We start from the raw sequence: 21,395 nt of genomic DNA, 5'->3' as shown, positions 1-21,395 counted from the left end.
AATTTTATAATGCTCTACTTTCAAAAGGATGAAACATGCTTGATATTTCTGCTTTTAGAAAAATAATGTAGTGTATTACTAGTGTTACTAATATTTCATTTGGATATTAATAACATAAAGAATCAAGGAGGTAATTCTAAGCATAATATTTTAGTAATATACATGTGAAAAAGGGGAATTTTCAAGTAGCACTTAGTTCCAATCAGGCTCCTGGAACTACTGATGACTATAATGAATTATTACTTTAAAGAGGGCCCTTTCAGCAGCTACCTTAAAACAAGTTAGTCATGCATCTCTGAGAGAATCATAATTGGATATCTTACGAATTGCAATCCTAACAACTTATATGCATTAAAATTTACACTCTTTCATTCATTTTGGGACTCTTGAAAAAGAATAGCTTCCATTTAGGCCAAAGCGCCCATCCGTGGATGGTTTAGAAACATTCTCATCTACTCACTGTTACATGGATGAATGTCACAGATGTGTGCACATCTCATCATTTCTATGGATGGAAATGAGTGGAGGTGAAGTCATTCCTGCTTCTAGAATTGATTCTAATCAAGACACTGACCCCATGCAGAAGGGATATAGTTGTGCCTTTCTCAAAGATTTTGGCTTTAGATTTATGGATGGGGTTGGATTTAAGATACAAAATGCCTTCTACTTTTATGAATCAGTTGTTGCATGCATATATGTAGCACATCTTGTCTTTTCTTAGTGCTTTGAGCACTGAAGCCTCTGTCAGTGTTTGTTCTTAGGTCTAATCCCTACTTTGGGGCAGGGACACTCTCTAATATATTCCTGGAATCTAGAGCAGTATTTTACAATCTTTTACTCATGATCACCCTGACCCACAACTTCCTTCTCCATGAAAATTTAATGCCACAGATATATAGAATATCTATTTATGTATTATATGTAGATCTGTGCTATACATGTAAAAAGAGTAAGATGTTTTTAAGCGCCACCCTCCCACCTGAGTCAATTTTCACCAACTTATGGGCTGTAAAGCCCCCATTGAGAATGTATCACCTACAGAAAAAAAATTCCAAACTTCATGGGACTTTAGAACCTCCCAAACATCTCTCCAACTTTACGGCTTGCCTTTGTTATAATCCATGCTGGCGAAAACTTAGCATTTGCATGCTCTCCCTCCCTCGTATTTCTACCTTTGTACATCATCTTTCCCAGCATCCCTACCCCTTTTGAAATCTTGCCCTCAAGCTATGTTTTTCATGACCCCTTAGTGGAAATTGATTCCCCTCTATTCTTATGTCCTCATAACTTTTCCTGATGTTATTTGTAAATTTGTACATTGGCAAATAAAGTCATTTTTCTTTTTTCATGATAATTTTGACATTTCATAAAGTCATTTTTTGTGTGTGTATGTTGCTCAGACCCAACTAGATTGAAACCCTCACCTGGGGAAACATCCCCATAGTTTTCCCATTACATCCTTATAATTTTCAGCCTGTGTGGGTTCTTTAACAAATATGGCAATTAATCAACAAACATTTATTGAGCACCTGTTATGTTCCAGGCCCTGTTGTAGGTGTTAGGGAGGCAGCAATGATCAAATGTGTATATGTGTCTGAATATGGACAGTGATATTTTCAGGAATGTTAGCATTGGAAAAGCTTTGGTTATTCAAAGTCCTTGTTTGACAAAGTAGGATACTGAGCCTCAGGGAGGTGAACTGAGGGAGGATCTCAACTCAGAAAACTTGGTGGCCCAAGGTCACCCAGCAAATTATTGGCAGAATCATGAGATCTGACACCAAGTACATTACTTGTCTATTTGACACCAGGCCACCTGCATATTGCTAAGGTGTCTTTGGTCTGATGGTTGATACGCTAATATGTTCCACTGTAGTAACAATTTTACTACATATGTATCTTATGGCATTATGTTTTATATCTTAAATATACACAATAAAACTTATTTTCAAAAAAGATATTGATGGCCAGGTGCGGTGGCTCACGCCTGTGATCCCAGCACTTTGGGAGGCCAAGGCTGGTGGATCACAAGGTCAGGAGATCGAGACCATCCTGGCTAACACGGTGAAACCCTGCTCCACTAAAAACACAAAAAATTAGCCAGGCGTGGTGGTGGGCAACTGTAGTCCCAGCTACTCGGGAGGCTGAGGCAGGAGAATCGCTTGAACCCAGGAGGCGGAGCTTGCAGTGAGCCAAGATCGCACCACCGCACTCTAGCCTGGGCGACAGAGCAAGACTCCATCTCAAAAAAAAAAAAAAAAAAAAAGAGATATTGATATCTATGACTATTTGGAAAGTGACATTAAAAAATACTTTTTATATGCATATCTGAGGCAGAGTGAGAAAGTGCATTTTGAGAAATGAGAATCCCAGATTTTACAGTGTGCATATATTAAGAAGCAGTGTTTAGTTCTACCATTCAGAGCTGATGCAGGGCAAGTGAACCCCAAAGTAGGGCTTAGCCCATGAGGGTTCTTGGCTTCACCTAGGAAAGAATTCAAGGGTGAGCCGATGGTAAAGTGGAAGAAAAATGCTTTATTGAAGTGGTAGTGTAAAAACTCTGGTGATGTTACAGTGCTGTCACTGCTCCTGCAGAGCAGGGCTTTCCCACAGGCAGTGTGCTTGGAGTAGCAGCTCAGGGCAGTTTTGTAGTCACATTTATGCATGCCTTTAATTACACGTAGATTAAGGAGAGGTTTATGTAAGATATTTCTAGGCAAAGGGTAGTAACATCTGGGTCATCAGGTCATTGACATGGAAATGAGCGGTAACTCCATGGCAATGGTAAACTGACAGGGCACGCTGGTAGGCATGTCTTATGGAAAGCCACTTTTGCCCCATCCTTGTTTTAGCTAGTTCCCAGTTTGGTCTGGTTTCTGAACCCCACCTCCAGAGTCAAGTCCTGGCTCTTACCTCAGAGCAGTCCTAACCTGAAGTGGGCAACCATGCCACCAAGGATTCCCCATGCCTGGAGGTGTTTAAGTAAAGACTGAGTGACCATCTGTCAGGGAAAAGGTAGTAGGCAAGGGTGGTGGAGGTACTAGACTCGGTAAGACTTTGAATGAGTTGTTTTCTAGGTTTTCTTTCATATTGAAGGCCACCATGGCTTATTACCAATGAGCTAACACTGCAGAGCTGATGGAAATGTCCATTTCTTGTTAGGACCAAAACCTCATATTCACAGCTGCCAGAAGGATTGTGGGCAACCTGCCCAACTGTGAGTGGTGACCCTACTACATGTCCTGATGGAAACCCATGAGAGGGCCATGGGCTCCAGATTTTATTGACAACTTGGGACTGTCTTTGAGAAGCTGACTATCTTTCGCTGTGGTTAGAAGCAAAGAGATGACATTTTCCACCAATTCATAGAGATTCTAACCATGACTGTATCTGGCTTAACGGAAACAGATATGTAGCTTCCCTTTTCTCTTTTTGAAGAGATGGAAGACTGTCTTTCTAGGGAAAGGCTGCCATAGGACTCAGCCATTTTACCCTTTCCATCAAATAACTTCAATTATTTTTGTTGTTGTTGTTTTTGTTGTTCATCTTAAATAACCTTAATTGCATCAAGCCTAAATGATGATATCTCTATTTTCTTTTACAGGGCCATATTTTGAAATAGGAAGATCTGAAGAATAAAGGATATTTTTTGTTCTCTTTTTAGCAAACTCAATACATTTGTAGCATTTTCTTGTCAGATTGCTATTTTTCTTCAGCATTTTGAATGCTAGTTATTTTGAAGCAAACATTATAATGCATTTCTCATTTTACTTATAATAAGGAGCTTATAAATTTTGAAAAGTAGAACAGAACTACTTGAGGATAACAATTGTTTGAAAGAAAGGCTGTGTTTGTGTATGTATGTATTTGGAAGATTCTGTGGCAAAAATGGAAAAGATTGAGCAAACTAAACCTGTTTACCTAAGTTAGTTTCTTATTTTGGGGTGAGCTTGATGAGAAGTATGACAAAAAGATCATTCTTCACTTGGAAAAAAAATCTAAGAAAAGAAATGAATCTGCTTCTTCATCAACCCACCAATAAGTAGTCAGATGGAAGTTCACATTTTATTTCTATTCACATCGTAGGAAACATGGAGAGACTCACTCCTCTTAGCACATAACATGTTTCCAAGCTCTTTTTTACGCTCCATTTTATTCCATTCTGCAAAGCTGTCCCGTGGCATCCACACTCTGTTTAAAAATCGGCCAATACAATGTGTGTGGTAGCTTGTATTTTAGTTAGCACTGTTTTTTTTTTTTTTTTTTTTTTTTTTAATAGGGTCTCACTCTGTCACCCCAGGCTGGAGTACAGTGGCAGGATCGCGGCTCACTGTAACCTTGAACTCCTGGGCTCAAGCAATCCTCCCACCTTAGCCTCCTGAGTAGCTTGGACTACATGCTGCACCACCATGCCTGGCTACTTTTTTTATTTTGTAGAGATAGAGTCTGGTTATGTTGCCCAGACTGGTCTTGAAACCCTGGCCTCAAGTGATCCTCTCGCCTTGGTCCCCCAAAGTGTTGGGATTACAGGTGTGAACCACTACACCCAGCCCTTAGTTGGCACTTTTAAAGATCTCCACATACTCTGAAAGGCATATACTATTTAGCATGAATTGAACAAACCACAATCATATTCACTAACAGCACAATTTTAGATAGCAAAAAGCTACTAAAAAACACACACATATCTGCATAATTCTCAGGTTATTATTCGCAACTATTATTCCTTTATTCACAATTTGCAGACCTTTAAATTGCCCATGTAAGAGTTCAAATTTTTTTAATTGGTAAAAAAATTCCCAAGAAAACATCCCTAGACTAAGACTTCCAGGTATGAAGATGATTTTTGAGTCTATCTTTATTTCTGATGGTATTAAGAATATTTAATGCCCCCAAAGAAGTAGCAGTCATGTGTTAAACTTTTATTTTATTTTTTGAGACGGCATCTCAGTCTGTCGCCCAGGCTGGAGTGCAGTGGAGCGATCTCGGCTCACTGCAAGCTCCGCCTCCCGGGTTCACGCCATTCTCCTGCCTCAGCCTCCCGAGTAGCTGGGACTACAGGCGCCCACCACCACGCCTGGCTAATTTTTTGTATTTTTAGTAGAGACGGGGTTTCACCGTGTTAGCCAGGATGTTCTCGATCTCCTGACCTTGTGATCCGCCCGCCTCGGCCTCCCAAAGTGCTGGGATTACAGGTGTGAGACACCGCACCCAGCCGTGTTTGACTTTTAAGAAATTTAACAGATTATAAAATGACTTAGTGACATTATCACAAGGTTTCATGATAATTCTCAGACACTGGATAGGCACATTTTTAAAACTTCAGTTTTGCAGGGGAGCAAACAAGTTCATAGAGGTTTGAACCCTTGACTTCTGGCTAGTAAATGGAAGACGGGGCACTAAATCTAGGGCTCTTCAAGGAATAGTGAAGGATACCAATCGTTCTCTTCCATGTGTGTTGGTAGTAGTAGTCTCCGTATTTAAATGCAAGTAAGTAAATGTTATTTCAAGACCACTGTTATTTTAAAACGTAAATATTACTCATTTTAACCTTTTCCTCTTAATAGCTATTCTCCAGCACAACTATCTTGATTGTATTGAACATTGAAAAAAAATAGAGCCTCTCAATAATTTACCATTAAGGGACCCAGTTCTACCCTCATGAGTTAAAATTTGTCAGTAGGGCCATATTAAGAGACTGTTACAAACTGGAGAATAACAAATTAAAATTTAAATTTCTTGGTATTTGCAAAGGAGGAGCTACTCATTATTAACCTCCTTGCAATAGGGAAACTTCTCTTGTGGCTCAGATGTGGAAGGTGGGCAGAAAAGCCTATTTTGCATTAATTTATCAGTGAGAGCCTTATACAGTATAATGTTAGAGGAGGGTCTCCGTTCAGAAAACTGCTTAAAAATAGGCTGCAAGTCAAGGCTTCCAAATTGAGGAAAGGCCTCATGAATATTTGTTCTGGAGTTCCTAAAATGTGCTTGTAACATCCCTCTACTTTGCTCCATACTGTTTGCTGCATCCCAAAGATGTAAAAGACTAGCATGAACAAAATGATTTCCTTAAAAAAAAAAAGAAAGAAAGAAAGAAAGAAACTAACAAGGCAAATCCAACAGTAGGCTTTACTGGAGCTTTTCAAACCATCAAACCATAACCATCAAACTCTCCATATAGGAGTCTCTATTTTTTCAGAAAGGGGAGTCTGAGACTGACCCTCTGGAGCCTCAAGTCAAGCCCTCTTCCCATCTGGGGAATGGAGATGGCACCAAGCCTGCCAAACATTTTCAAATAAGATCTAAAATTTGCCAGACATTTGCAGAAATTGACAAACTTGCAACCCACAAGATTTCCCATAATTTATCCTGCAGGGTATATGTCCCATTTAAAAAAAGCACACGGTGGTCCAATACATTTAGGAAAATCTGGGTTAAACAGAGTTACACAAAATTCTAGGTCAGTGGGGTAGGTATTGTTTCCTAAACATACTTGGCCATAAAGGTTTTTTTTTTTAAAAAGGTGCATCTAAAAGGCCTAGACCAGGCAATGGCAAACTATGGACCTGTTTTGTTAACAAAGTTTCATTGTAACACAGCTACACTTGTTCGTTTACATACTGTCTATGACTGCTTTCATGCTACAATGACAGAGTTGAGTTGTGACAGAGATTATGTGGCTCCAAAAGCCTAAGTATATAGTATAAGGCCTTTTATAGAAAAAGTTTGCTGACCTCCCTGCCTAGAACCCTACCGAACACACTTTGGGAAACACTGAATCCTAGAGATAACACCATTGGAGTAAGACATACCACACAAATATCACAGCCGAGTTTATATTCCTTCTTCCTTATTTATCTTGTGCAATAAGAGATTTCATTTCATAAAACGTTTTTTCAACCTCTTCCTGTACCCTGCCCACCTTCTCCATCCCCAATCCTCCTGCCATTTGGGCAAAGAAGCTATGAGCATCATAGTAGAAGAAATGTATGGTGTTTCTCTCTGTCCACACTAACAGTGAAACCCATATGACATCATTAATCCATTTCTGTATTACTCTCCAGCCATTTGTACCCAAACTCCGATGGTATCAAAAAAGGTTTCCTTACTTGACTGGTTCCCATGACTCCCGCTCAAAGCCCCTGTGAATGGATTGTGCAATTGAGGACTCCATCAGATCCACATATCTAACAACAAGTGGGGCAAACAGGTCTTGCAGGTGTTTGTGAAATTTTCCATTGCACAAATTATCTAGAACAGATAAGAAAAAGCTTGTTAAGAACCCACAGCTACTTTATCAATGTACAACACACACACACACACACACACGCACACAGATGATTGATTGTCTTCTACATTAAATATACTGCTTCTAAGGAAGCCAAAAAGAGAAGAGAAGGAAAAAAGTACGTAAAAAGCATTGAAATGGAATTAAAAAACACTTTACCCCTTGGTATTGATCTTCTAAAAGGAAAAACAATAATGCTACTTTAAGAAACAACAAAAACAACAATCCGCACCATTTTTTTTTTCTGTTTTCCTAGCACCCACTTCCCTTCCTCCCATTAAGTTCCTAGGAAGAAAGAACATTCTTTATACTCTGCCCTCCTTCATCACCCTCTCTGGGGAGGAAGGTCTATTTTATGGCTGTTGTCACTATAACATACTCTGAAATGCTTGACATGTTAGTCAGCTGTAAATTTTTTTTTTCCATCTAGAAAGCATCTTTTGATAAAAATTGCAAAATATGAAGAGGTTAATTAATTTGAGAGACAATAAAACACACAAAAAATGGATACCTCTTCTCACATTACTGTCTAGTTAAGAGACAGCGTCCCTAGAACAGGACACTTTTTGGAAGAAAAGGAATACCCTTCAGCTGTATGTTTCTTTTTGGGGGGTGGGGTTAATAATAACAAAACCATGAAGAGCTATGTCAAGCCTGTAGTCTGCTTGGGATAAAGACATCTTAGCGATGTGTTCATCTACACACTACTTAGGAAAGTCAAGCAGTCAAAGTTAATACATACAGTCAGTACGGAGAAAATCATTCAGCAGCTGAAATAGTGGAAAACTGTCCCATGTGTCTGGAGGTTGCACCTCTAAGGCTGCATCCATGTCTACTGCAAAGAGTGACAGGAACGTCTCCGCATGCTCCACCATTAAATCTGACCACCACGCAAAGGCCTTTGAAATTTGGCAGAAAAACAATAGACAAAGAGGTGATGAGCTTCTTTCTCGGATATAAGATGTGAACTCTAGCCCTCACTGTTCAAAATTAATGGTGCATCCAGCAGGGTTTGGTAATTTTATTGTAAAGAGAACAGAATTTTTGATACAATTGGGGCGCTAAGTGTCTAAGGCAGTGCTTTGTATGATTCCAGGCCTGCCATAGAGAGCCTTTATTCTGACCTATGGGTCAGAGGATGCTGCAGTAGAAATGACAGACGTGGAACTTCTGTTCAATTTACAATAACTCAGTACATTTTGAGTCATGCTCTTTGTCATCGTTGTTGGCTAGTTCTTGCTCTAAGGTATTAAAATCTGGGAGTTTCTTCACTGTGTTTATGGGTTTTCTGCTGGTCTAACTTGAAAATTTGTAATTATTGTTCACTTATATCTACATATCTGGAGCTTGTCTATGGTCTCATACAAAAACTCAAGAACTCATGTTTCCCTACACATTGGAAATGTTACTCCTATTTCATACTAAGTCAAATAAAACCATTGTTGCAATTGTCACAAAACTTTTGAGTTGAAATCTTTTTAAGCAAGGAGGCTTTGGTTTTGTATCCAGTCTGGAGGAAAGATCAGGCTTAGGCTAGAAAACACTAAGATCAGGACTTATTTTTCTGGGGGTTGGACACATATGTACATTGAAAACCAAAAAATATCAGTGAAGTAACTCATTTTCATGCACATGGGCCCTTGGAAATCATTGTGCAGGGTCTCAGGGGGTGACATTCACATCAGACTGGGCCAGATGTGAATTCAATTCAAAGGCACGCATGCATGTTGACTAATCATTTCTGGCAGGGAGCATGCAGAATGAGTGGCAGTGTCAACAGGCCCTGTTTTGCCGATTTCAAAGAGAGCAGAAAAACAAAAACAAATTGCCAGCCCCTTCTGGTCCCCCACATCCCCATTCAATGCCGCAAAGTATTTACATTGGAAACACTTTCCGGAGCATTCACCAAAAAAAGATGGGAAGGCATTTGAAAATATGAAAGATGATTATGGAAAAATTCCATAAATGAAAGGGTTTGTTCAATGGCCAAGCTCTTCTGTGATCTATTAGTTATTAGAGGGATATTCTAACAGCCACTAGGAGGCAGAATAGGGGTCCACCTCTCTTCTTTCACGAGATTTCACTTTACTTACTTCTCCTTTATCAACATGTGGCTGGTTTGCAAATTAAATGAAAAAAATCAAGTCATGGACCATTCTGCAAGGTTGGCTTGGCTGGAAATAGACACCTGCTGTTTCCATTTTAATTTACAGTAAAACCTCACTGATTCAGATTAATGGGAGAGGGGAGATGCTGGCCCATCAGCAAAAAAAGCCTAACTTATTGGACTTTCTAAAGAGATATCCTTTTACTGTTTTTGAATGTAGCCTATAATTGGACACTAAAGTAAAAAGTATTCATTAAGTCTACATTAGTTATTAACGCAACATAAGTGTAAACGTTTTTTAAGCATCTAATAATTATAGATAAGTTGACTTATAAATTGAAGTCAAAGAAACAGTAGATTTAATTTCATAGATCCTAGGATGGAAAAAAGGGTATTGGATTCCTCTAACTTGTAAGAAGAGTCTTTAGAATTTCCTGAGAAAGTTGAGATCAAGTCAAATATATTACATAAGAAAAAGAGTCACATCTGCAATTGAATTGTCACAGATTCCAATATTTGGGTCTGAACCGATGAGGTTTTATTGTAGTTTCACCACCTGCAGATGAGAGCCCTGGGGTTTAGGGCTTACTCCACTGACTACCTAGCTAAGTCCAGTAGATAGAGAAACCCTCCATGCCACCCCCAGAACTTTCCCAGACACCAGCCTTTTAGGCAGAGACCATCTAAATCCTGGAACTTGCTGGATGAAGTTCCATCTCCACCCCTATGTGGAAGGCTGACTCTCATCAATCCTGATTCCAGATATTTGAAAAATTCACAAATGTACACTAAATGTCGGCTAGTACTTATTCTTTAGTTATTCAACTAACTTTACATCTTCAGGATGAGTCCAAGAAAAGTTACTGGGAAGATTGAGTTGCCTCCCCAGACACAATTTGCCCTAGAATGACAGGAAAAAACAAAACAAAACAAAAAAACCAAGCTCAAATGTTTGAAATTAAAAGTTTCTTAACCCAACCTCATACCTGGCTCTTACCAGCAGTTTTTTTTTTTTTGGAACGGAGTTTTGCTCTTGTTACCCAGGCTGGAGTGCAATGGTGCGATCTTGGCTCACTGCAGCCCCTGCCTCAGCCTCCTGACTAGCTGGAATTACAGGTGCCTGCCGCCATACCTGGCTAATTTTTTTTTTTTTTTTGTATTTTTAGTAGAAACGGGGTTTCATCATGTTGGCCAGGCTGGTCTCAAACTCCTGGCCTCAGCTGGTCCACCTGCCTCGGCCTCCCAAAGTGCTGGGATTACAGGCATGAGCCACCGCACCTGGCCTCTTACCAGCTTTTTAACTTAAAAGTTGCAAACCAGAGGTCATAAGAAGTGCCACTTCTACAATCTATAGAGAACTTAGTCCCTCATTGTAATTTAATATATTATTGAGCAAATATTTACCATCCTTGCATTAATAATCATTTAGATATTAATAGCCCTGCAAAGAACGATGACTACTGTGGCATGAATCATTGCTATTGGAGTCCGGTAGAACAGTTTAGGGATCTAGTGAACCAAGAGAATTTAAATTTGGGGACAGTAGAATAAGTGAGGACCAGAGCTATTTTTGTACATTCAAGGGAATTCTTTTCAAAACCTTATAATCAAACCCGACTCTCCAAGAAGAACAAAATGATTCTAGCAAGGGCAGTAACAACCAGAAAGCAAAAGTGTAATTCCAATTAAATGAATGGAATCTGTGTGACTGGGTTGGGAAAGGCCAGGCTTTAAAAATGTTTATTTTATTCTTGCTCATACAGGTGAATGCTATTTTTGTACTTGAGCTAACTCACAATGTTCATGGGCATCTAAAGTCTTATAAACCTTTTCCAAAGACAATAAGGAGAATAAGGAGTTATACTTCGGCTACTAAATACTTACCCAGAGCTTTTCATTATTCAAAGACAAAGATGTGTGCTTTAGGGGTATAGTCTACATCAAACACACTGTATATTTTGCACACAAACTAACATGTATATATGTACTCCTCTATATACCACAATACATATATACATATACATACGTATACATAGAGAGAGATTGGGAAGGTGTAGCAACCATACATGAAGGCATAATTCGTGTGTGTATGTTTGTGAATAGATTAGACTCTGGAAACAGAGTTAAGCTGCAATTAAGAGATAACTGTGACCAGTGCTACCATATACTGTGTGTGTGTACATATGATGTATTCTTAGCTGGTGAGATTTCTTCTCTTGGGACATTTAATTACTTTATCTTGGAATTTAAAATGTCTTTAAGGATTATTGTTTTTTTTTTAGGTGGAGGAGGCAAGCCTACCAGTCACTTTGATTTGAGTGGTACCACCAAACAGCATGGCCACACAGCCAAGATCCAAGCTTAGGATTTAGTCTTTTTTTTTTTTTTTTTTTTTTTTTTTAAATCTACGGAGCACCCAGAGAACATGGTAGTTGAGTACTGATCAGTAGAAAATAATTGTCTTACTTTTTCTTTTGGGGAAGAAAAACCCCATGTTTAATGTGCCACAGGTAATGCTACCTCTTCCACTGTACTCCAGCCAGTCTTGACCCTGGTTGTACACTGGAATCACCTGGGCAGCTTTTAAAAATTATCCATGCTCAGCACTTCCCTGGAAGATTTCAATAAATTGAGCTGGGACAAGACCTGGGGGTCTGAATTTTCAAGAGCTGTCCACGTGATTGCAATCTGTAAGTGAAAGTTGAGAACAGGTGGTAGTGCCTTTCTGGCCCACTGTACCTTGAAATGAATCTGCTCTCAACACGTTCTGTTTATTCTGTTCATTTGGTACTTTCCACACAGGTTTTGTCACTTTGATAATCAGATATTCTTATATTTTGTTTCCTTAGCAATTTGTTCCTAATAACAAAAGAGCCAAGCTTTGTGGAGTGCTCACTTTGTGCCAGGCGTAACACCAGATGCTTTACTGAATGTGGCCTTCCACTCTAACAATGACCATCTATTGTTATCTCCACTTTACAGGATGAGAGAAGTAATCTTGGAAGAAAAGAGGCAAAGCTAGGATTCAAAGCCAAACTTCTCTGGCCCAGAGCCTAAGCTCCGGACACCCTGCGTTCTATTGCTTGAAGGACAGGCTGTCCTATGCCTAGTTGTCTTTCAAAAAGCACCAAGGTAGTTGCCTCAGTGCTCAGAAGATAGAAGATGCTCAATAGGTAGCTTTTGATTGATGGAGAAGATTTTGTGATTGGGTAAAATTTTTAATTTTGGAAAGAATCCTGTACATTTATCTAAAAGAAAATTTGGTCTCAGGCACTCCAAAGTATGCTGACGTTTTCATTACTAAGTTTTAAAGTTGGTAATGGGAATTGAGTTGATGATGTCTACTCTATTTATTTAATTTGAATGGCTTTCGAATATATAAGATTAAAATATTTTGTGATGATGGTTATTAGGGCAGTTTAGGATAAGGATTAACACAGTGAAAAAGGGCTTTTTGGAAAAGTGAAACGTGCCTTGTTTAGCGTATAAGCCCTCCTTTGGTGTTTCTTTTGAGCAATTTAGAAAAATATACAACCTTTCTTAGCCTGTAGCAGCCTCCAAAAATAACTTGATTATAAATCAAGTATATCTGTCATTTTTTCTTCTCCTCTGATTCACTTAAAAGCACAATTGTGACTGAGAAAACTGTGCTCTTTGTATTTATGTCTTCAAGAATGTGTGGGTTTGGTCCAGCATCATGGGAAGAGCCTCAACCACTCAGGTCAGAGGAGGGCAGGCTGGAGCCCCTGCATGCCTCTGGAGATGACTTTGAACACACGTTGGAAAAACACACTTACCATCACCGGAACCCCAGATGCCTGCAATCTGAAAAGAACATCCTATAGGATAGCGTAGGAAAAATATTCGAACCCACTTAATTGTTTACATGTTTGGAGGTTATCAATTTGCTTTTCCTTATCACTCATGGCTGTGCGTTGCGGATAGATGCTGTATGAATTAGTTCTACCTGCCTCAAGGGGTCTTACCCCCATTCTTTAAGGGTTTTCAGGGAAAAAAATTCTTCAGTACTCTCTCTATATATAAATACTGTATATATGATTCACATAGAGACGGTTGTTGAGGAAGATTAGTATCACTCCGGCGAGCTACTGGTTACTAAGTTTGATACTCATCTGCTGTAATAAAGGTAAGTACAGACAGACATAGGAAACTACACCAGGCTAAGGACAGAATCAAGGCAGGTAGGAGGCGTTGTGTTGGGATGTAACTGCAGTCGTTGTTAAGTATATCAATTGCTTCATGCACGCACAAGAGAATCACCCACATTGACCCTGCCGTGGAGGGTCACCCATTCCACAAGCAGTCCACTGGAAGTTGCTGTTACATTCCTTGGGTCAGTGTTAGAAAGCAGGAGCACCAGGAAAAGTCCCATTAGAAGACATGGTACTGGAAGGGCATGCACAAAGTATGACAGCAGGTGGCTGGTTCATTCGGTTTAGTCACATACCTCTTTCCCCTGCCACGATCAGCCAAGATTGAATAAAATAGTAGAAAAACAGGGAGGAAATTTAAATATGCAATCAGGCATTAGTCGGGACGGTTGGATTTATGGTGTATTATATATTATTTAACTATACTGGCAATTTCCATTTAGTCATGGAATGATCATTTTAGGTACTTGAGAAATTACTTTTAGGAAATGTCATTTTTCCCCTTTGCTGTAAATCTGAATGTAGAGAAAGGGGGAGAATTATGCAATTTTCAAAAAGATTATTTTAAGAGAGATGATTTTAAATCTCAATTTTGAGACGAGCATTGATATAACCATTTAACCATGATGAAATTTTGGAATTTTCTTGGAAGTGTTAGGTTGTTTAAGTCCTTATAGGTTTGGGATTTAGTTAGCCTTGAAATCCCTTGGTTTATAATTATTATCAAAAGGATCATTTTGGTAGTGGTTTGTTAAAAAAAGTAAGCTATATTTATTTAGATGTATGTTGGAGAATCGACAAGTTGAACAACACAGAATAATTTGCTTCTGTCACTGTGTTTAACAACCCAAGCAATCTAAGAAAAAAAAAAAAAAAAGAAGACTCTAGTACAAGCAGAGTAAGTTACAGAGATAAATTGAGAAAGAAGGTCTGTGGTTCACATACCAAATAACTAATAAAAACAACAGTGGTGGCAACAAAAACAAACACAAAAAACCAAAAAATATTTTGTGTTCTGGACAATGGTAACCAGATGCTGCTTGAATGATTAACTTTAAAAGCACTCACCTCATTTGTTCATTGCTAGAAACACCTGAAAACTTAGGCTGACACATACAACATGCAATCACTTTTTAGTTGGTTAAAATAACCTTCCAAAGACTTCTTGCAAAACTTCCACTTTCATTCCCTTTGCAATCCCAGTTAAAAGAAAATGGGTGTTAAGACATCTTATTCACAATCTGGCTGGGAAAATCAGCTCTGCAAGCTCAGCTAAGGGACAGTAAGATACACTTCCCACCAAGCCTGCTCACCTCTGCGTGGTGCTCCTCATTTTGCTGAAGAACTTCAATAACTAGTTCAGCAAGACGTATTGTATCTTCAAGCTTTTTGGCAGGAGTGATTAATCGGCCTACATTTTCTGTAGTACAAGAGTTTGTGTTAAAATTCAGCGAAAGTGGCAGGCTACTTTTATGGCCATTAGAACTAGTGGATAAGAAATTGAGAATAGTTATCAGTTTTTTAAAAAAAATTCATGCAAATGTTAAGTGCCATGTAATTAGTAGTGAGCAAACCATAAAGCCACTTTATTATTATCACCATTATTATAATACATATTAGAAAAAAGCAGTGCTCCAGCTTCAAATTTGCATATGAAGCTATATTAAGTCTATGACAGCCCATATCAAATTTAGTGACATTTTGTACACATGTTCTTTAAAGACAGCATAAATGTACTGTATCACTCTCTAGATTGTATTTATGCTACCTGAAGTGGGAAGATTAACAGGAGTTTAATATTGATTGCTGTTACATTTGTTTTTTAGATTAGTTATTAAATGCTACAGCGTAATTTCTCATTGCAGGCTCGCGAATGTTGGAACGTTCATTTTGAAAATGCAGATTCAAATCTCTGCTTCAAGTTGTCCAGGGAGGAGATAGAAAAGAAAAATTGGATATGCCTGGGCCATTAGTCAGGAATAATAATTGTTAAAAGGGTGTTAGGAGTAGATTATTGAATGGGTTGTGGTAGTTTGTGCTACTGGTTGTTACAATTGAAATTTTATCAGTTAAATTGAAACAATGTACTTAATTGTTTTCTCTGTTTTTAGTTTCTCTTAAACTGAAAGTGTTGTATTTTTACCCAGCTCAAGAAGAACCTGAACCCTGGCTTATGTTGCCTTCTTTTTAGAGCTGAGTTCATGAGTTTGACAATGTCATTATGTTCCAAAAATTACAAACTTTTTTCCTTTGGGAAAAGAGTAACATTTAAAACATAAAGGAGGTTTTCTTTCTTTTTCTTTTTTTTTTTTTTTGGAGACGGAGTCTCATTTACTCTGCTGCCCAGGCTGGAGGGCAGTGGTGCGATCTCAGCTCACTGCAACCTCTGCCTCATGGGTTCAAGTGATCCTCCTGCCTCAGCCTCCTGAGTAGCTGGGATTACAGGCACCTGCCACCACGCCGGGCTGATTTTTTGATTTTTAGTAGAGACGGAGTTTCACCTTGCTGGCCAGGATGGTCTCAAACTCCTTACCTCAGGAGATCCGCCCGCCTCAGCCTTCCAAAGTGCTGGGATTACAGGTGTGAACCACCGTGCCCGGCCAAAACATAAAGGTTTTCTTGGCCAGTGAAACTGCTTGGATTCAGCCAGTCTGAATTCCAGGGGAACTTGTATTTCATGTTTAGCCCCCTTCAAACCTTGAAGCCTCAGAGTCAGAGCACATGGGATATAGTGAAATAAACATCATTTAGTAGAATTCCCCAAGTAGGTACATACATTTGCAAAAGAACTGGCAAAACTTATTTTCATCTCTTCATCTGAAACAGGTATATTTTGGCTTCAGGATGTTTCTTGCTAGAAAGAATTACGTATTACTAAATAGGAAGGTTTCTGGCAGGCAGCAGGGGGTGGGAGGAAGTAGGCAGACTTAAAATCATAAGAGATTGCTAATTTACAAAAAAAAGTTTCTTAATATTCTTTTATGCATTTCTTAGGTAATGAACATATCAGGTCATTAGTAATTTAGGATTTAATAATGAAAAATAAATTCAGTGAGACACTATGCAAGAAGAGTGTTCTAGCAAAAGGGATATAAGAGTGATTAGTGGGACAGGGTAAGATTAGCCAGGTGTTGAAAGTCTCAGTCTAACAAGGCCTGACGGCTAGTGTGAAAATGGGCTTCCTGGATTCAAGTCAATGGAAAGCTCCATTATCTTTGCCAAACCCAGATGGAAATGTGGCTGGATCTGGTTAGAGCCTGAAGGTGGGGCTGTGGGAAACATAAACATGTGGATTAGGCAGAGAATAACCAACACTCAGAATAAGGAGATGTGGGAGCTTAGGTGCTGATAGCCCATTGCCTGGTCTAGAGCAATATATATTTAGAGAAAGAGTGTATGACAAGATTGACTTCTGTGCTTTTGAGGCATCTGACCTGTTAGTAATTTGATAAATAGACTATCATAATTTCATTCGTAGACTTTCAGGCATTTCTACAAACATACTGTGTATATATTTTTGGGTAATATGTGTAGAGAGAGGTATTTGCATTTTGATAGTAAATATGCACAGGCTACTATTTTTTATTCGTTGATATTCACATTTACACATCAATTTGCAAATTCCTCATCCTATGCTTATTACCCATTCGACACATACACCCACATACACACATCACACACTTATATACATTTTCTAGTAACAGACAAGCCTGCACATTAATACAAATCTTCAGGAAATCCCACTTGGGGCACATCTTTGAAATCTCTTGCTTTAAAAATAGAGAGCTTTGTCCTTTTGGGTGAAACACTCACCAAATCTAGGGGAATTCTGGCTGTTTATGACATAGGCTACATAAATAATTCATACCAATATTTTTATGCACTTTAAAAAAAAAAAGTCAATAATTTTTATGTTTGGAGAAATCCAAGATGTTGAAGCTAGGACCACCTGAAGATTTGTTTTAATAGGCAGTACTCTTAGATTGACTACAATAGATATCAATAGATACACATAAATTGTGCATGTGCATGCAGCCATTCTATGAGTGTGTGCACATGTACGCAGATATGTGTATGCCTGATGTATATATACAGACAGTATGTTTAATAAAACCCTTTGCAATTTTACTTGAACACAAAACCATTAAAGTAAACAGGTTAAGGGTCCTTTAATCTAGAACACTTGATCTGCCAATTAACCCATGTAGCCAGTCTTTCATTTACTATTAATTAGCTGTGATTCCATCATCTGTAGATCAAGCCACATTAGTGAGACACTGCACTATTTTCCTGTTCGTTTGCATAGCTGCTGTACTACTAGCTAAATGGCAAAATGGAACTAAAAGTAAATTCTCTAAGATGTTGTCTTTAAAGAAAATATTGTGCAAAATCCTTTAGCACTTCTTCCCTCTCCCCAACAGAGGTCAAGGAGAAATTTGTGCTTGGAAACGATTTTTTTTTTTTTTTTTTTTTGGCCACTTACGCTGTCTGCAGATGAATTACAATATGCCTATCCCCCAAGCTTGCACTAGCTGGAGCACTGATAAAATGGAACTAAAAATATAGTATACTTAAGAACCATTTCATACAATAGAATTGAAGCTCATAACACAGAAAAAAATTGTCATGCAAAATGTTATGCAACAACAATGTTATTTTGTGCTGACATTGAGATTTGAAAATGTTGCATATGTCAGACATAGCTAGACAAAAAAAATGTGGACATTTGGAAATAAATGCTCTCTTTTGAGTATCTCAAAACCTATAAAATTATACTTGAGAGCCCGAGTCTCAGCTTAGTGTTCAAAACTGAAACAAAATTTCAAGAAGAAAGGTGAACAGAAAAGCAAACTAAACTAGAAAGCTGCCAAGTAGAGGAATGATGAAAGTTTATGGTACTTGATTTCAGCCTAGGCATGCCTTGAGCCTCTGATATAACATGCTGGTCTGCGTTTGGGTGGGTGGAGGAGGAGGCCCAGGAGGTGGCAGGGGAGCTGCTTGGGTAGGTGAAGAGAGACAGTAAAAAAGTAATGACAAAGTGACTTTAACAAAGGGTGACAAGTAAGATGACAAACTGAAAAGAACAACCAAATAAGCAAAAATGATAAAACACAAATGGAGAGCTGCTGCTTTCTTGGCAATACTTCAACACTACAGGGGTGTGACATTGTTTGACAAGGACTCTTACCAGTGTCACCAGCAACCCCCACCCACCACCACCACCGAGACACTCAGAGGCTGAATGCAAATACCAGATGCTTTATCCAGATGGATACACATGAATGATGGCAGCAGCAGCACTGACCAAAAAAAGATACACTTCATACAATGAAGAACACCTATACATTAATAGCTGCTTCTTTCTTACAGATGACCAGAAATAGGACTTGATATATTAATAGTTGGAAGATCTGGCTTGTCATCCCCCATATGTTACTTACTTTCTATGTAACCTTGCATCTGCTACTTGAACCTCTCTGTGCTTTAGTTTCCTCATCTATAAATTGAGAGTATCTTTTCTGTGTATGTTACAGGGTTGCTGATAAGAGCAAATAAAGCAGTCTATGGGACAGATCTCTGTAAAGCTCAAGATGCCTACACATGTTTCTTGTTACCTCCACATTGTGAGGAGGCTGCAATTAATTGCTTTGCAAAAGCAGATGAAGGGCCATTATTAGTTCAAGTGAGCTAGGAAATATTCTTGCTCCCTTTGTGGAATTTCAACATGTCAAAATCTGTCATTTTGGGGGAAAATGTGAGGTATCTGATTGTTTCCAGCTCATTTAATTATTTTCAATTTGGAATTCTCATGGCTTTTATATTGTGGGTTGAATCATATATAAAAACTTGCCAGCTTATCAAATATGTTACTTGCTATTCCAAATGTTAGAATACTGTAATCAGCACTTGACCCATCTGTCATGTGGTTTACAATATCAGCACAGCAAACATCCTATAACAATAGCCTCTCCTTCAATACAGGCACAGAGCACTATCAGCTTCTGCAATTCTCTCTCTTTAATGAGTGTCTCATTAACCTTGGACCTGCTCCTTTCTAATAGTTCTGGTTTATAAAGCAATCTGTATAGTGAGAGGGACATACTCCATTGCCAAGTTTGCTTCTTGGTTTGCTTGAATTTTCATCTGGGAAAATGAATTTTACTGCGGGCATGTAGGAAATGGAATTCTAGTGACATTAATAAAAAAGATTGAAAAATATGGATAAAATATAATATTCTGGCAAAAATCATCTGTTAAAAGCAAGAGTTGATGAGATCCTTTTCTTGCTGGACCATTTCAATGTTTAGAATACAGGACAAAAAAATTACCAGTTTCCTCTTATTGAAATTGTTTGAGAAAAAAATGTGTGTAAATAGAATTTGGAAGACTCAGTTTTAAATGATAACCATTTAAAAGGAGGCAACTACTAATCCTTTCATCATAAAAAATAGTACTCCATATTTTATATTTTGATAAAATTTGGTTTTCCACTGACAGCACTGCCTAAAGTTAAGAGCATTTCTGGTAATCCATCCTCATGGCTCTTTCAGTGAATGCATGTTACCTGCATGTGCACTTCTCATGGAAATTCCTGACTCATTCTCACCCAGTTAACTGAACCTGGGTAGAGAAAGACTTGATCTGGTGGTGAATAAAACAATAAAGCGCCCCTGGGTTGATCTGTCACCCATGAGGCAGCAGATACATATTTCAGCTAAATGGGTCTTGATGAGAAATTCATAAAGGGATTTCCTCCTGCCAACTGTCTGTCCAGAATTCTGACAGTGAGGTTTGCCACCATAGAAAAACAAGCTCCCTATTTTTTTTCCTCACAGAGCAAAACAAAAACATCATACCTTGGTTTCCAACTTCATTTACCCAATTACCATTGCTCATGTTTACACAATTAAATCTGCTTGGCTTCCAGAGAGAGAGTTAAATGTGACTGCAGAAAAACAAAAAGAGAATTCCACTGCATGCTCATCTAAGCCAAGGCAGAGATGCATCCAGGAGCAAGAGACACTCCAATTAGCCCTTAAATAACCTGACCAACTCTGGCTCTAGCTAGTGAATTGCCAGTCCCTGAAATATCATATGAGAGATGAATACGATTGATGGAAACTCACTTATTACCAAGTTCCAGCCTATTGTTGTGTTGCTGAAGATGCTAGTATTTGTATTATGCAATTACAGAAAATAACTAGCCTGTAGCAATTTGCTATGATTTGGGGGTGGGGGTAGATAAAAGCTCAAGTAGCAACAGAAAGCTTAGCAGATAGCCACATCATACTATCCTGAGTACCCAGCTTCCCTAAAATGATGGCTACATAGGCCAAAAACAGGCAAGGTTGAAACCTAATACAATTTCTTTAGTGGGACTGTCTATTATGTATGCTTGATCCCCTTGATTCTCCAATATCCACTCCCTTTCAAAAGGTTCCAGCTCTAGATCAGTCTAAAGTATGTGTTAATACAGGCGGTTGGATGGATCATGGATTTTTCCTATGCTTTTCATTGGAGCCATCATTGTCTCTTCCCTGTAAGGATTTAGGTGGTATAGCTTGTCCAGTCTACCTCCAAAATGTCTCTTGATTTTATCTCACACCGTACTAGATCACGTGCTCATCCACACTCTCGCCGAGGGGGTGGGCATATGACTCAGGTCTCATCATTTCCACCTCAACTGTTGCTAAAGCCTCCAAGGCAGCCTTCAGTCCCTTTTCTCTTCTGCAGTTCATTCTCTGCCATGCAGCAGTCAGAGTGATCTCTGTTAAGCACACATCTGAACTTGTCATGCTCCTGCTTAAAAACCTTTGAGAGCTGCCCTT

General features: G+C 38.7%; 1 protein-coding gene across 13 annotated transcripts in view; it reads right to left on the bottom strand.

Annotated features, from left to right (window-relative positions):
• The window catches only part of CADPS (calcium dependent secretion activator), a 474,942-nt gene that overhangs the window by 87,232 nt on the left and 366,315 nt on the right, over positions 1–21,395 (bottom strand). For all 13 annotated transcript variants that reach the window (XM_054551945.2, XM_054551946.2, XM_054551947.2 and 10 more), the window contains 3 exons: positions 14,880–14,986; positions 8,030–8,186; positions 7,109–7,250 (listed from right to left, as the gene is read on the bottom strand). In XM_054551945.2, coding sequence (XP_054407920.1) covers positions 7,109–7,250; positions 8,030–8,186; positions 14,880–14,986 — 406 coding nt within the window. The remainder of the gene's footprint in view (positions 1–7,108; positions 7,251–8,029; positions 8,187–14,879; positions 14,987–21,395) is intronic.

The sequence above is a fragment of the Pongo abelii genome, chromosome 2 (assembly GCF_028885655.2).
Source record: "Pongo abelii isolate AG06213 chromosome 2, NHGRI_mPonAbe1-v2.0_pri, whole genome shotgun sequence".
In the NCBI taxonomy this organism is placed as follows: Eukaryota; Metazoa; Chordata; class Mammalia; order Primates; family Hominidae; genus Pongo; species Pongo abelii.
Note: the sequence above shows the minus strand (reverse complement) of the source record. Positions and strands in the feature narration are given on the sequence as shown.